The sequence below is a fragment of the Sinocyclocheilus grahami genome, unplaced genomic scaffold (assembly GCF_001515645.1).
Source record: "Sinocyclocheilus grahami isolate Dianchi unplaced genomic scaffold, SAMN03320097.WGS_v1.1 scaffold519.1, whole genome shotgun sequence".
NCBI classification, from domain to species: domain Eukaryota; kingdom Metazoa; phylum Chordata; class Actinopteri; order Cypriniformes; family Cyprinidae; genus Sinocyclocheilus; species Sinocyclocheilus grahami.
Genome location: NW_015505698.1, coordinates 436,728 through 453,290, shown reverse-complemented (window position 1 = coordinate 453,290; position 16,563 = coordinate 436,728). Strand labels below are relative to the sequence as shown.

Genomic DNA, 16,563 nt, shown 5'->3' with positions numbered 1-16,563 from the left:
TGAAAACAGAACCGATAAGGGAGCTCTTGATATGCGCTGTGACGCAGCTCTTGCAAATTACCTTTTTTGTTCGTTGTCTGTCATTTCGAAGCTTAAGTTGCATACGGTTTTCTTTAGTTTTAATTTGCTTAACTATCGATCTGACCCAGTAGACGTCATAATACCCAGGACAAGTAAGACTGCAACTCAAGTCTGACAGTCATGCATATGCTCTGGAACAGAGTAATATCACGTCCACATCGCAGGCTTTGCGATTTGGAAATCGCAACGTCTCAAATCGATTAATCGCACAGCCCTAGTGTGTGTGTGTTTTGTTTATTGTGCAAATGATTTATTCTATTCCCACTAATCTCATTAATACTTTCATTTCAAATTCTTACATTTGATCTATAAATTCAATCGACACTGAAAAATACAACTGCATTAAATAATTATGAGATTGTTTTAAATATTTTTTTAATATACAAACAAGAAATTATAATGGAAATTATACTTTTCAACTAAATTAAAACGCCAGTAGGTGCCAGTAGTGAGCATTGAATGAGTGAGTCATTGAGTCGTTCATTCAAACGATTCGTTCAAACGGCAGATTCATCAGATGTTTATGCATGGGCTAATGAAACTTTGACTCTACTGATTTTGACTCTACTGTGCGTTTTGATTTCTCCTGGAGAGGCTGCTAGAGCCTCGCCTCAGCAGCGCAACCATACTGTCAATAGATGCTTTATATATATACCTACTATTCGCCACTTACTCTAAATGTAATAAAATCGGAATAATATTCCGTTTTGGTGTTTACATAGTTATTTTTGGTTTCTGATGTTTTAATCATGTTACTTGTCTGGCGTTAATGAAGAGTTAATGTCAAGTCCTGGAGTCTATAACGTTAAGTGCCGGGGCTCAGCCCCAGACGGCCCCCAGCCCAGTTTAAACCCTGGTCTTATGTAGCATGATGCTACAGTGTGCATGAATGTTCACATAACACGTGCTTTCGGTCTTGAAGTATGAACGGACATCTTCATATGATCGGAACTCTACACAGCTCCCGCGCTACTCTCCATTGGAAATGAATGACTTTCGGTCTGTCGTTTGTCGGAGATAGTGGAAAGCCGGCTTGAAACGCAGTGGAAACGTAAGTATGACGAGGATCGTTTTCATTTTAAAACAAAAACACACCAGTGTAAATGTAGCCTTACAGCTACGGGGGCTGGGACGCATTCACACTAAATACTCACATGTGAGCCACATCACTGAGTGTGGTGCGTGTCGCGGACCGACTGTGCAGACCTATCGTGTATTAGGCTATAGTACCACGAGCAGACTGCTCCGTACGTTTTCGCATCGCTCTCGCGGATGTCAAACACTGATCGATCTGCGCCTCACTGACGTTGATGAGATTAACCCCTTAGGTATCGAAATTTGGTACCGAACGACAAGACGTTTTTCGATACTCGATGGTATCGAGGCAATTCGGTCAGTGCCTAAAAAGTATCGAACTCGATACCCAGCCCTAGTCCTGAGTATTTAAACCGGGCTGTTGGACACATCCCAAATGGTGTCGTGACCAATTAGACATTATCTTGCTTGGGGTGTTGCTATGTTTCTCCTCTCAATACATAAATCAACATGTTATCTTATCAGTCACATGGTCTGAATTTTCCCGCTCTAGCAGAGTGTAATTTGGACACGATTTCTATAACCAGAATATAATATATTTTATATTAAGTTTAAAGCATGCATTTTCAAAATCATACATACCCAACATGAATATAATCCTATAAACTATTCAATAGTTATTCAAAATACATACACAATAAGTGATTAGGACATGATAGTCAAATGTGTGGGTTATATACATGATATAGAGTTATGCATAGAAGTGAAAGTTGCTCATAAGTCCTTTTAGCATAATTTTGGTGCATATATACATGTAAAGGCAGTCTCTCTGCCATTCTGTGAACGTGAGGGTTTGTTCTGTAGCAGAGGTCAAAAGGGGACTATAGGGAATCTCAGTCTGGTTTTGTCTCCTAGGTGGGGGGGAAGTCAATCCAAAGAAAGTCTTTAGCTCGTGATTACGATGATGGATTTACATGTGATGGCCATGCTGTGCATCTCTTTGACCCTTAATCTTGGTTACTTGCCCCAAAATTTACAATCTCCTTCCTGAGTCGGTGATTTTCAATAAATGTTCTTTTGTGTTAATGTTGCAAGCTGTTCAAACTGTGGAGTTGGTTGGTTAGACTTGCTTCAGACTGGCTGGCGCTAGGATCTGGACAGATTTATGATGTTGTGTTGTCATCCTGAGCCTCTTTGTAGAATTTAGCTCTTTGGGTTGTTCAACACCAATCTTGTCTCTGATACCCTACAAACATTACAATTCCCCCAATTTGGACAAAGTTACAGATGTTCTCTCACTAGTTTTAATTTCGTTAACGAAGACTATGACGAAAAATGTTCGTCAACGAGCTTTTTTTTCCCATGACTAAGACAAGACGAGACGATAATAAGGTCAATAAACGATAACTAATACTATACCAACATGCAATTTCATTGACGAAAGGAGACGAGACTGAAATGTATTAAAAAAGATAAAAACTTGACCAAAAACCTCTTTTTATTTTCTTCAAAAAAGGAGACAATGTTATTGCAGACTGATCTACACGCCTCTACAACGCGAGCTTTCATGAGTGCGGTTGCCAGATACCAAGAGTTAAAATCCCCGAATCAGAGTTTCGCTGTTACAAGGATACATTTTCTGCCCGGTGTTTTGCTTAATTTAAGCAATCTGGCAACCATGCGCACGCGCTCGCTCCTCATTGCGGAAGCGCTGCCGCCGATGATCTGAAAACACCGACAAACAAGCATCAATCAGCCGGTCTGTGTTCTGTCATGAGACCTCGACTATATTGTTTGCGATTGTGATCGCTGAGTAAATGCTCTTACTCAATCGCTGTTGTTTTAATAGAGAAAAAGACTATTGCAATTTAGAATTAGTGAAACTAGTAATTCCACTGTTATAATATTTTGTTTTCATAATGTAGACCGAGAGATTGCATAAGTTTTTGGTATTAATTTATATAATAAAAAGCCTATAATAAATTAGTTCACTAGATGAAGTAAAATACACCATGTATAGCCTATGTCCACATTCTATTGATTTGTGCTTACTGGTGAAAGTGCAATACCCGAAATGCAAAAGTAAACTTCTCAAATGACAACAAACATTATGATTATAATTGAGAATTTTTTTTTTAATCAGTTTAACCATTATACAGAATGACGAAAATGTGATAAATATATCACATAAATATGTCTAAATATGTGTAATGTGGGGTTTGGTGTTTGGGTTTTGTTTCATGTTCATGTTTTCCATGTCTTTTATTTTGTAATTGTTTCACCCTGTTAGTGTCATGCTTCCCTTGCTTTCATGTATCTCTGCCTTGTGTATGTGTCATGTTCTGATTGGTAGTCTTAGGGGCCATTCACATATCGCGCCTAAAAACGTGTGGAAAACGCTAGACGCGCCGCTTTCTGCTTTTTTCCAAAGCGTTCGGGCGCTTGCGCTCCGGAGGCGTCTGCCACTGCTAAGCAACCGTGACCTGCACTCTCCATGAAGACTCTGGAGTTTCAGCAAAGGATAAATGGATTTGCAGCATTAAAAATCGCTTGCAGTAGCTCTGCTATTAAATTTATTTAAGAATGGCTATCCCTGTACAGCTATGATCAGCTGTTCCTTCATCTTGGCTGAGCTTTCAAGGTTGTTACGGGAAAGGATGAAGCTGATTGGTTGGTTCTTGTCACATGACCCGCGGTGCGCTTGCGGCATTCTGAAAAGTTGAAATGTTTTTATCTCGATGCGGCGCGGACGCACCTGGAAAATTGAGCGCGTCGCACCGCGTGCACGTCGCAACCGCGTCGCTTCCATTATGAGCGCGCCTGCCACGCGTCTACATTTGAAATAACGAACTAGAGCTCGCAAAAGACGCGATATGTGAACAGCCCCTTAGTCATGTGTCTTGTTTCCCATTGGTTTGTTCTTGTCATGTGACCCTTCTTGTTTGATCTAAGTAGCCATGATGTTCCCATTGTCTCTTGTCGTGTATTGATGTTGTAACCCGCTGTCGGTGAGTTCATGCCGATTATTGTTTGGATCACTCTGTAAATAAACTGCACTTGGGTTCTCACTACGCTCGCCTTCAGTGGATTGACTCGTTACAATATGATAACTAAAATGTACATTTGAGTAAGACTAAGTCTAAATTAAAAATGGCTGGCAAAATTTATACTGTTGTACGGTTAATAATCTTATTGCTAAAATGTCATGTTTTCTTGGACTAAAACTAGACTAAAATGTTGAGACTTTTAGTCGACTAAAACTTGACTAAAATTAAATAGGATAAGGTTGACTAAATATGATAAAAACTAACAAGGACACTTTACAATGAGATTAAGACTAAATTGAAAATAGAATCTCTCACTTAAACAACTCTGAAAATAAAGTGCTCTATGACTAGAAAAGAGGTACTATTTAACAAAACGGATGTCATTTCCCACTTTCTTAAATTTAAATTTTTCACTAACCTTATTAAATGTCATCTTTCACATCACATCTTTCACATCCAGTTAGAATAATAAGAAACTGTAGAGCTGTTACCATTCAAATGAAATCAGTATCAACAAACTCCAAATTTCCACTGTAGGAAACACAGAAGCGGCATCTGAAGTTGCATTAGATGTATTTACACAGACTGTTTGATGAAGCTGAGGTGCCATAAATGCATACATTGCAAAATCTGGAATGCATAAAGAATTTTATAAGATTGTTTTAAATATTTTTTTAAACAAAAATATGTTGGGAAAAAATGCAATGATAGTTTTAAATATGAAACAAAACCAGTAGGTGGCGGCACATGACTGTTTGAATGAGTGAGTCATTTAGGGCTCGCAACACAGGGCTACCAAAATGCATCACCACTCTGCCCGACGGGCTACCTTTAATGCAGATCTCCCGCGGGTCCTTAAAAACTCCTAAAGTGAGTTGTATCAAACTTAAGGCCATATAAAGTTTTAAATACGTTAAATTGTATAAGAAATGTCTTTATTATAATTTCAAGAGGTCTTACAGTTGGAAACAGAAAGACGAGTCGCGATACGGCTGGATTAAACTTCAAAAGGCAATGATGTCATTGAATAAATAGAAGCGCTGCATGTTTCAAGTCAAAACGCGGCGCGGATGTCTTTATTTGAATTGTATCTGAAGGGAACCGACTGTCCTCAGAAACGTGTCATTGGCATTTTAATTTCATTTGACCTATAATTCCTGATAAAGCAGCGTTTATGAGCGTTGAGCTGCTTTGTGTGCAGCCCTTACCTGGGAAACTGCATTATTTCAGTGATCCTAAAGCGCCACCTCGTGGCAGAGAATGAATTTGCATTTCCAATAAGCCTTTCTTGCTGTTTATGGTCAGATCAATGCAAATATCAACTCGTGTTTTTACGCAGCAAACACATGGAATTGTAAATGAGAAAGAAGATAATGTGCCTTCTAAAAATCTAAACAATTCAGACAGTAATATTTATACGTTTTAAATTAACATAATTTATATCCTTGATTTATCCCTTTTCATAAAAATGGTCTAAAGGCTGAAATGCTGTTGTATAAGATTTTTGTTTTTGTGAAAACCTGTATCTGAACTGTAAATCATGTAATTTTATGGCTCAGTACTGTGTTACCACAGACATTGTCCAACCCCACTCTGTTCATTTGACTTGTGCAGCTCTTAAAATGGGTCATAAATTGCCTTACATTTATTTTTAAAAATTCTGCAGATACACTGTAAATAGTGAAATAAAATTCCTTCCTTCATATTTGTTGATATTTGTGTATTGAAAATACTTTTGATTGACATTTAAACTCCTTTCTGAGTTTCTATTTTTATTTTTTTTATTTTTTTTAAAAGGTCTTTTTTTTATTTGGGCTAGTTAAATATATTTTCGGGCTACCAAAATTTAAAGAGTAGGGGATTTTGAAATTTTGCGAGCCCTGCAACAGATTCGTTCAAACGGCTGATTCATTCAGAAACGAGGCAAGTGACTACTGTGTTTATGAATGGGTTACTGAATCATTGACTCACTTGACTCGTTCAAAAACGTGGATTCTTTCAGTAACGAAACACCGCTGTGTTGCTCGGAGACACAAAATAGTTCTGCTGTGGCTTTGATTGGAACTATTTTCATCAGCAAAATTTAGCAAAAACAGTCAATATTGTGTCTAAATTGTAAGTCACTTAATTTTAACTTCTTTATTGAACTACTATTGTATAAAATCACATTGCAATCGTGTTGAAACATTTTTGTCGTGCAATGTTGCTTACCTAAATCATATATTCTAAAGTTTTTTTTAATTATTATTATTTTTTTTTTTACTATTTACTCCCTTAGGCTGCGCGAGCCTCGTCTGGCATGACATAAATACATGATCAGTCGCCGTAAGACGTCAAAACAAACGGCTCGGAATCGGCAGACTGGTCTGAGCCGATCATGTGGAAAATCGGCTGATTCTGGTCCCTGGCCATTTGATCGGTGCATCTCTAATGGCAATGAGCAATCAGGAGCCAACTAATGGAGAAGGATAAATGGCAACAGACATGATAGCTGAGAGCGAGTAAAACATAATTCCACAAAAGAGATGGATGTCAAAAACATGTGACTTAAATTGGCTGGTTCTATATGTCATTTGTCACAGCTTGGGTTTTGTCAAACCTTTGAAAGTATGAACACGCATTACAATTCATGTTAGCGTTCCCCGCTAACCCAGAAAAAAGCAGTTGTCATATATGAAAACAGCTTTACAAACAGTCTTGTCAACCATGTGGTTATTTCTGTTATAAAAAGTCAACTAATCACAATAATTACCAATGTCGGTAGAGCTCAAAATAGAGTATAACACTTTTTGAAATTAATCGACAAACGAAGATGGTACTGATTACATCTTTACGCCAGTAAGTGGCAACAAGTGACCGTTAAAATGTATTTGTCATTGAATTATTATTTCCATAGATTAGTGGCGGATGGTGCCAGTGCGGTTGAGAACAACTGCTCTAGTAAATTACATTTGATGTTGTTTAGTTTTCTATTCAAAATCTTGGGAGGATTGTGATCTGTATTTTAAACATCTGATGGTCTTTAACTCCAGATTGAAGTGCTCCACTGATAAATGACTGCGCTTTCAGTCTTGCAAGTGTTTTAAAGACTTAAAAGAGTTCTGACTGCTCCTCATTCTTATATCATTCATACATCAATCATTCTTCCCCGAATGAATATTAATTTGATTTGCAATGTTCTTATGCTTCATTGGAATGTTCTGAAGTTCCCTGTTTACATCAGAAACTGTTGCTTGAGGCAAGCAGCATGCAGTTGTTGTCGTGCTGCTAAAGTTTCTGATCGTGGAATCACCCACTTGTCAGAGTGCTGGGCTCAGCTGCGCTCGGAGCAGAATGCCACTGTCTGCTTGACCTCGAGTGCCTGCTAGCTACAATGTTTGCAGTTGGCTGATGCAGTCTATGCTTGATCGTGTTTGGGGATTCTTCACCCACATTCATTAATGCTTCAGATATGACCGGTGTTTGCAAGTCTGGTCAAAAGCTGTATCTGGGGTAGAGGATGCTCAATATGTGAAAAGCAATGTGAAAGGATAATGACTAGATTATAAGGATAATTACTACTTTTCCATCCTTGATTGACTAGAGTAGGAGTTTTTGAACTGTTCCTGGACTAGATATTTACCTTATTGGACACATGCATCTCAAATCATTGGGTAAACTACGAATCAGCTGATGGGTTAGGTCAGCTGGGTTAAGTAAGAGTGACATCCAAAACAAGTCAGTGTAAAAGAGAGTTTGCAAAGAAACTTTTAAATGAAAGATGGAGCAGCCAACTATATTGGATATGACAGCAGCAGACTGCAGCAATATAATTGCACTCAGAGCCAATGAAGGTTAAAAATAATAAATTTTTGCAAATATGTAACCGTTTTGTGTGTGTGTGTGTGTGTGTGTGTGTGTACCTGGTATTTATCACGTTATGGGGACCAAATGTCCCCACAAGGATAGTAATACTAGTAAATTTTGACCTTGTGGGGACATTTTTGAGGTCCCCATGAGGAAACAAGCTTATAAATCATACAGAATGAGTTTTTTTGAGAAAGTAAAAATGCAAGTTTCCTGTAAGGTTGTAGGATTGGTGTAGGGCAATAGCACATACGGTTTGTACAGTATAAAAACCATTACGCCTATGGAATGTCCCCATAAAATTGTGTGTGTGTGTGTGTGCAAGAAACCGCATTAACATTATAAGTGAACCTAAAGGACCATATTACAATGATAATAAAAAAAACATGCAAACATGTACCACTCATTTAGTAGTTTACAGTAGACCATTGGTGATGATATCTGCTGTTAACAAGCAGATTCACTGGAGAGAACAGATTTAACATGGCTGATATTGCTGTGCAGTTCAAATCCAGAGAACTGTTTTTGATTCTGGCAGACCTGACTAATGCAACATAACTTTGAGACATAAGTTAGGTGTGTGCTTGGCTGAAGAAATGAGTGTTTATTCTGGACTGATACCGAGACCATGTGTCTGACTCCTAAATTATGCCAGAAATGCTGTTCTAATGTTTAGGAGATAAATGTGAAAAGACTCTACCTCTTCTTGTGGATTTTAATATTGTAGGGGCATTGATATTGTAGTGTTTTTTTTATTGTTTGAGGAACAGAACCGACAGTCTCTATCGGATGAAATCTATGTGACCGTCTCTGTGTGAGGTGATTTATATGAAATCTGTGATGCCTCAAGGCAGCTAGCAAGCAGTCGGTTAAGCCAGTCTGTGTTTCCTGGCCGGGGCACTAGTGAGAAATACACTATTAAAACATGTACCACTCATTTAGTAGTTTACAGTAGACCATTGGTGATGATATCTGCTGTTAACAAGCAGATTCACTGGAGAGAACAGATTTAACATGGCTGATATTGCTGTGCAGTTCAAATCCAGAGAACTGTTTTTGATTCTGGCAGACCTGACTAATGCAACATAACTTTGAGACATAAGTTAGGTGTGTGCTTGGCTGAAGAAATGAGTGTTTATTCTGGACTGATACCGAGACCATGTGTCTGACTCCTAAATTATGCCAGAAATGCTGTTCTAATGTTTAGGAGATAAATGTGAAAAGACTACCTCTTCTTGTGGATTTTAATATTGTAGGGGCATTGATATTGTAGTGTTTTTTTTATTGTTTGAGGAACAGAACAGACAGTCTCTATCGGATGAAATCTATGTGACCGTCTCTGTGTGAGGTGATTTATATGAAATCTGTGATGCCTCAAGGCAGCTAGCAGGCAGTCGGTTAAGCCAGTCTGTGTTTCCTGGCCGGGGCACTAGTGAGAAATACACTATTATTACACAGATTCCAAGAAAGGACAGCCGCACCTTTTCATGAAGGATGGAAGCTGTCTTTTTTTAACTGGCCTGGTCTATCCCAAAAAGTATTCCAATTCTCTGTGTAAAGGTTCTCACATGTAGCACAAAAATATGTTTTGGGTTTTGGCCACTTCAAGTGTGTGTGTCAGATGACTCCTTCCACAACTAAATGAATAACATGAATGATAAACGAATAAAGTGCATAAGATGCATACAATGCAAGAGATTAAGTTGGGTGTTGCTACGGCAGAGTTACATTATCATCTGGAAAGGGAAACTGTTGTTTCTCTGAAACTAAAAAGGTGAAGAATTTAAATATGCCTCAGGCAAATAAATGAAAGATTACTTGTTATTAACAGCCATCAACTATATAACATCTAATGTAAATTAGAAAAGTATACAATGATAATTATACAGCAATGCAAAGTAGGGATGCACATTATTGAATTTTAGAATTTCTGATATGCCAATATTTTTCATATTATACCGATATACATACCTTTTTATCTTTTGTTTGCTGACAACACAAAGTCTCCCCTGTGCAGGGATTAACAAAATGGTTTAATTTTGGACTTTTTTTTTTTTTTAAACAGCATATCCAGTATTCCAAGTCTGTTTATTTTATTATAAATGGGATAATTTGTGTTGTGTTTTGGAGGGTTCAGTTGGGTCAGTTTCATCACTGTATAATGTGGAGAGAGACAGATCAGTCTGACATGGTCTCCTTCTGCTGTTAGTTCTCAGTCCATGACGTGCTGTCAGAGTGTCTGCTGGCTCTGGGAGGAAGTCCTGTTGTGAGAACTGCACTTGTTCAACTCCTGATGTCTCAGATCATTCAGCTGGCACAGCAGCTATGGGACACCTGTGAGGTAGGTTACACCACTACACCTAGAGATCACTGTAACATTTTTACCAAACAAAACATTCACCCTATTGAGGGACTTCCTTATTAGTGGAAAAGTTTAATCTTGTCCAATCTTGAAAATAAATATTTTCATGCAATAATGATTAGTGATAGGCACTAGGGCTGTCAAAAAAAATTTGAATTTCCAATATTTGTCGAATTTAAAATAAAAATCCACATTCGAATGCAAAAACGTTGCATTCGAATTTTAAGTGTGCGTTAAGGAGGCAGCCTTATCAGTGGCACACAAGATGCGATAACGACGTAGGTGTCATTGCATTTTAATGCTTTTTTGGCCTATCCAGTTGAACCGACTAGATGTGGTGCTGCTACGTTGTTCAACACTTAAAATATTGCTGAAAAAGAGAACATCAATCTTGTTTACGCCAAAACTGAATCCAAGCCATTCACACAGATTTATCACCGTTGCACTCACGTCTCGCACAAGAGCATGTTTAGAAAACCATGTAAAATTAATGTAAGTTCAACTTTTAAAAACATGTCTCGAGAATTGATGGCGTTTTCCCCCCCATCCCACTGCATCTCATGTTTTTAAATAGAAAAAGTACTTTTTGTGATTGGTTTTCGGTCCTTTGTATTAAACTATACATACACGATGCTGTTTTGTTTCTAATTGTTTAAGCAACTTAATTAATTATATAGTTCTCTCAGGATCACTATCGTCAAAGATAATTGACAATTAGCATACAGTTTGGATTGGCGGTATGATTCTGTTCTGGGCAAGAACTCCCTGCGCATCCATGCAGCCTAGCATGAATGAGAGCAGGGAGAGCAGCGATAACCCCCCAGAGTAAACAGAACAGAACCAACATAAATGTATTGCAGATATTGTTAAGGTTCAATAATGTTATGTACACATTTTAGAATTAGTCTGATTCAAAGGTTGTTTAAGCAACTTAATTAATTATATAGTTCTCTCAGGATCACTATCGTCAAAGATAATTGACAATTAGCATACAGTTTGGATTGGCGGTATGATTCTGTTCTGGGCAAGAACTCCCTGCGCATCCATGCAGCCTAGCATGAATGAGAGCAGGGAGAGCAGCGATAACCCCCCAGAGTAAACAGAACAGAACCAACATAAATGTATTGCAGATATTGTTAAGGTTCAATAATGTTATGTACACATTTTAGAACTAGTCTGATTCAAAGGAGAATCAGAAGGCTGAATCCTGACGGCCAGAGGAGGAGCTGGGGATGGAGGAGGGTAATTGGCAATTGAGCATTGCGAAAACTGCTGATAATACTGAGGGACCTTATATATGAATGCTTAGATAGGTGTCGTATTCCTATAGGTAGATGGGGATCAGCTGAGAGACTAACGTGACCTGCCAGAACTAACGCTGTGCTAGATTCTATGGTTTATAAACATTATTTTAAACATTATGCACTTTTTTCAAAGATAGTAGTGTTATTGTATTGCTTTGAAGATACATTCATTAGTAATATTTTGCTCGATGCACCCTCTTGTGGCCTCAGGAGAGAAGCCAAAATCCCCCCCCAACTGAAAAGGTGCCTTTTAAATTAGAATATAATTAGAATATTGATCATATTTAAGTACAAAATTCGAATTTTTGACAGCCCTTAGGCACTCAGAAAATGGCTTCGCAACAAACATAACCTGTTGGAGTTGAATGGTCTGTTGGCCAAATTAAATAGGTCCAGTGACACCGTACAGTACAACTGCTGCTGCACAAAGGTGTGTTGTTGGTGTCATGAGCAGTAGCCTAGACTGTTAGACTTTTTGTTGTATTTTTGTCACTACTCATTGGCAGAGATATTTCCAGTCACTGTAATTGGCCCTTCACAGCAGCTGTACACTGCACTGGTGGTCTAAAATCTTTAGCCTACTTTAAATATATCACATGAATGCTATTGCATTTGAAATTCATTTCCAAATAAGTTACATTAATCTATGTAATATTTTAATAATTCTTCTCATTCATTTTGAACAGTGTGATGTAGCAGTGCACAAAAATACTTCTGACAAGTGAAGAATTCATAACTATATAACAGTATATTTACAAATAATTTGACAGTAAGCCAAACACTGTCATCCTGAAAGCTGTTTTATCAGGATTGGAATTGGACAAATGTTAAAATGATATAACTTCTATGTCCACATTTAGAATAAATAAACATCTCTAGAAAAGAAAGCGAACAAGATATGGAATATAACAAAACACACTATAGTTGATTTACTTTTGTATTATCCTACAGGCACAGAGCTTACAAAGTTCATCCTAAACTTGTCTCTGTATTGGCTTATTGAAACCATTTTTGTTGGTTAAATAGAGCAAAAACAGACAATACTAGGGCTGTGTATCACCAGCAAAGTCACGATACTAATACGTATCTCGATACAGGACTGCACTGAATTTCACCTCAGCAGAATTTAGTAAAACAGCTGTTTATTAAACACTGCATACTATAGGGCCATTGATAACTATTGGCAGAGCAGGCAGTTGACCTCTGCGTTATGAAGGGCCTCCATAACTGTACCACAGTACAATATAGTGTTGTCACGGTACCAAAATTTCAGTATTCTGTACCAATTCCAGTGAAAATCCACGGTTCTCGGTACCAATTTCGGTACCAAAGCAAAACACAAAAACATGCTAATTAAAAAATGTAACTATACTTTCATTTAATCCAAACTGTGTACATATTTAATTTTAAAGGGCTTTTGAAAACCTTCTAGAGTTATTCAGCCAAGAATAACAACTAACTAAGTTAGCTAAAAAAAAAAGCCCAGAACTGCTTTTCTGACTGATATGACATAAACAATGTTAAAGGGGTCATATGATGCGATTTTTCCTTTCTCTTTGGAGTGTTACAAGCTCTTGGTGCATAAAGAAGATCTGTAAAGTTGCAAAGACTAAAGTCTCAAATCCAAAGAGATATTCTTTATAAAAGTTGAGTCAACCACGCCCTCCTAAAACAGCTCGTTCTAACACGTCCCCACATGTCTAAGTCACGATGTGGGAAGATTTGCATAACACCGCCCAAATGTTCACGCAAAGAAAGAAGGCGTAACTTTTATTCTCGCTGTAGTATTGTTGTTGCCCCCGCCATGTCGTGAAGGCACTGTGTGATTCGTTGTGAAAGTGAAACTACTTTGTATGGCCTTCCAAAAGAGGACGATATCTGCTTCGTCATGCCTAGAGCTGATTCGTGCTGGTCGCTGAGGAAATACTACAACTTTGCGCTGTGGATCACAGGATCTGCTTTCACCGTGGACGAAGCGGAGTCCAGCCCGGAGTCGTCACATGTCCTTCCGGACGCTCCTTGGTCGAAATCGCCAGCCGCGCCGTTCTCAAGCCCGCTGCCTCTGCTCACTCTAGCCCTCCGGCCGTTCCTCACGCTAGCCCTCGGCCTCTGCTCACTCTAGGCCACCGTGTGTGACTCTGTGTTTCGTTGCGAAAACTACTTTGTTTGGTCTTCCAAAAATGGACACGACTAGAAATCAGTGGTTAAGTTGTATTTACAACACTGTTCCAGAACAGTTCAACCCAAATATTCAGATGTGTGCAGCACATTTTATGGAGGACTGTTTCCTGATCCTGGGAGAGTAGCCTATAATGCCGGCTGTTCTGACTCATAGACTGTAAGTACGTTTTTTAAAATGTAAATAGTTTTTATATTTTATATATTTAAAGCGAGTTTTTTGGGCAGTGTAGAGTAGGGCTTGTTGTTTGTAATTTCTCCGATCACAAATGCAGACATGGGTTTTATGTTTAGGTGGCGCGATGCAACACAACGCGTAAAAAGCCAGTATAAGTCATTATAATCCATAATTATGTCCCCACTGGATGCAACGAATGCCTCGTTTATAATGGGTTTTAATGTTTTTGAATCATCGCTCCGGCCGGACAGGGCATCATCAAAATATGGTAAGGGGCGTAACATTTCCGTCACACGCTTGAGGTATTCGGCCAATCACAATGCACTGGATAGCTGGCCAATCAGAGCACACCTTGCTTTTTTAGAACGATGAGCTTTGTAAAAATCGACACGTTTCAGATAGGTTGAGGCATAGAGGAGAAACAATAATGTACAGTATGTGGAAAATAATGTGTTTTTTTTTTTACCTTAAACTGCATAAACACATTTCATTAAACCAAATACACAAAATAATGTTCTTTTTAGCAGGATCATTTGATCCCTTTAACCATTTGTACATTCTCTAACACTCATATTTTAGATTCACAATTCATTTAAAAGCCTCTGGTGTGTAAAAATAGTAAGTATTATCATGGCCTCCTGTTTTTTTTTTTACCCTAATAAAAGTTATAGGGTAAAATTAAATAGTTAGTAAAGAAACTTCATTCTAATGCTCATTATATTAGCGTTAGCCACGCTTATGCTAACGAATAGCTACTCGAAATCGAATCGAAATCGCGATTTGAGACGTTGCGATTTGCTAATCGCAAAGCCTGCGATGTGGACACGATATTACTCTGTTCCAGAGCATATGCATGACTGCCAGCCTTGAGTTGCAGTCTTACTTGTCCTGGGCAAGAGTGAGCGCACCTCCGTTCTCCCCAATCAGCACTGTTCTAGCCAACTGCGTAAACACCCACCATTAAAAAAAAAAAAAAAAAAAACCCCGGAAAGCGAGACGGGAGAGAGACAGAGAGTGGGATTATGGCGTCTACTGGGTCAGATCGATAGTTAGGCCAATTAAAACTAAAGAAAAGCGTATGCAATTTAAGCTTCGAAATGACATATATATGCAAATTCATTCTCTGCCAGCAGGAGGCGCTTGTAGAGCGGGAGAGATATGGGAGAGAACGGCTGTAATCAAATAAGCACTGTGCTCACAAACGCTACTCGGGCATTACAGGCAAGATGAAATGAAAATGACATCCATAATTTTCTGAATTGGAATAATGCCCAAAACAAAAAGGAATTTTGTAATGGTTTAATGGAAACTATAAGAATTTCTGTGATGGTTTCTATTGGTTTTTTTCAGCAGGGTAATGATACTCATACTGTGCTGCACATTATTGACAATATTGAGCTGAAGCTTGACTTTGCAAATTTAATATCGCAAATAAAATAGCAATCGCAATATCTGTCAATATTCTCGCAATTTGATATTTTCCCCCAAATCGCACAGCCCTAATATATATGCAAATTCATTCTCTGCCAGCAGGAGGCGCTTGTAGAGCGGGAGAGATATGGGAGAGAACGGCTGTAATCAAATAAGCACTGTGCTCACAAACGCTACTCGGGCATTACAGGCAAGATGAAATGAAAATGACATCCATAATTTTCTGAAGATAGTCGGTTTCCTTCAGAAATACAGTGATATAAAAACACCCGCACCAGGTTTCCGGGCAGCCGCGCGCACACAGACATTCAGCAACACAAATTTCTCAGTACTGCCCCACAATTTTATCAATAAAATAGCTTAATCGCTCAAGAGCTGGTAACATCATTCTAAAGCAGTGGCTCTCAAAGTGTGGGGCACGCCCGCCAGGGGGCGGCGCACGAGTAATGCAGGGGGGCGTGGGTCATCAGCAGAAAAAGAAAATAAATAAAACAGTAAACAGCCAAAGGACGTAACTTAGAATGGGAGATGAATCGGTTTGTGATAGCGAAGAGAAAAGCCATAGATGAAGTCGCACAGACCCAGGCAGGTGCTGGTCATTTAAAAGCTAAATGCAGAAAATATGATGAGCCATATCTTGCTCTCGGCTTCACTCACCGTGTCTATACCGGACGCCACGCCGCAACAGCTCTACACTGGACGCGACAAAGCGACCGTTGCAAATCATTTTAACGTTGTGTCAGTACGTCATAACCCGACATTAAACTGATGCCTTGTTCTATTTTTGTCGTGTCGCATCCAGTGTACACTGATTATAATGGGTTCTACTGTATTTTGCCGCTCTCGTCCGGTGTAGACACTGTGTTTAATGTCGTTGGTGAGGAGGAAAGCCTGTGTGTGTCCTATGCCTTAGCGGACAGCAAGAAACCCACAAAAAATATATAACAGAGGGAAGAATAATAATATCAATATCAATACATGCTATTTTTCAATGTTTCAAGTGATGCAGGTGTTTTTTCCCTGTAGGTTTTTAAATTAAAAAAGCATACATTTTTCATAATGTTTAGTGAAATTATTTGGTAGTCTGAGGTGGGATGGGGA

The 16,563-nt window shown here is 38.6% G+C and overlaps 1 protein-coding gene across 1 annotated transcript in view; it reads left to right on the top strand.

Moving 5' to 3' along the window:
- Positions 1-16,563, top strand: part of mei4 (meiosis-specific, MEI4 homolog (S. cerevisiae)) — a 49,896-nt gene that overhangs the window by 25,674 nt on the left and 7,659 nt on the right. The window contains exon 4 of the mRNA XM_016237574.1: positions 10,219-10,350. Within this exon, the coding sequence (XP_016093060.1) occupies positions 10,219-10,350 (132 nt within the window). The remainder of the gene's footprint in view (positions 1-10,218; positions 10,351-16,563) is intronic.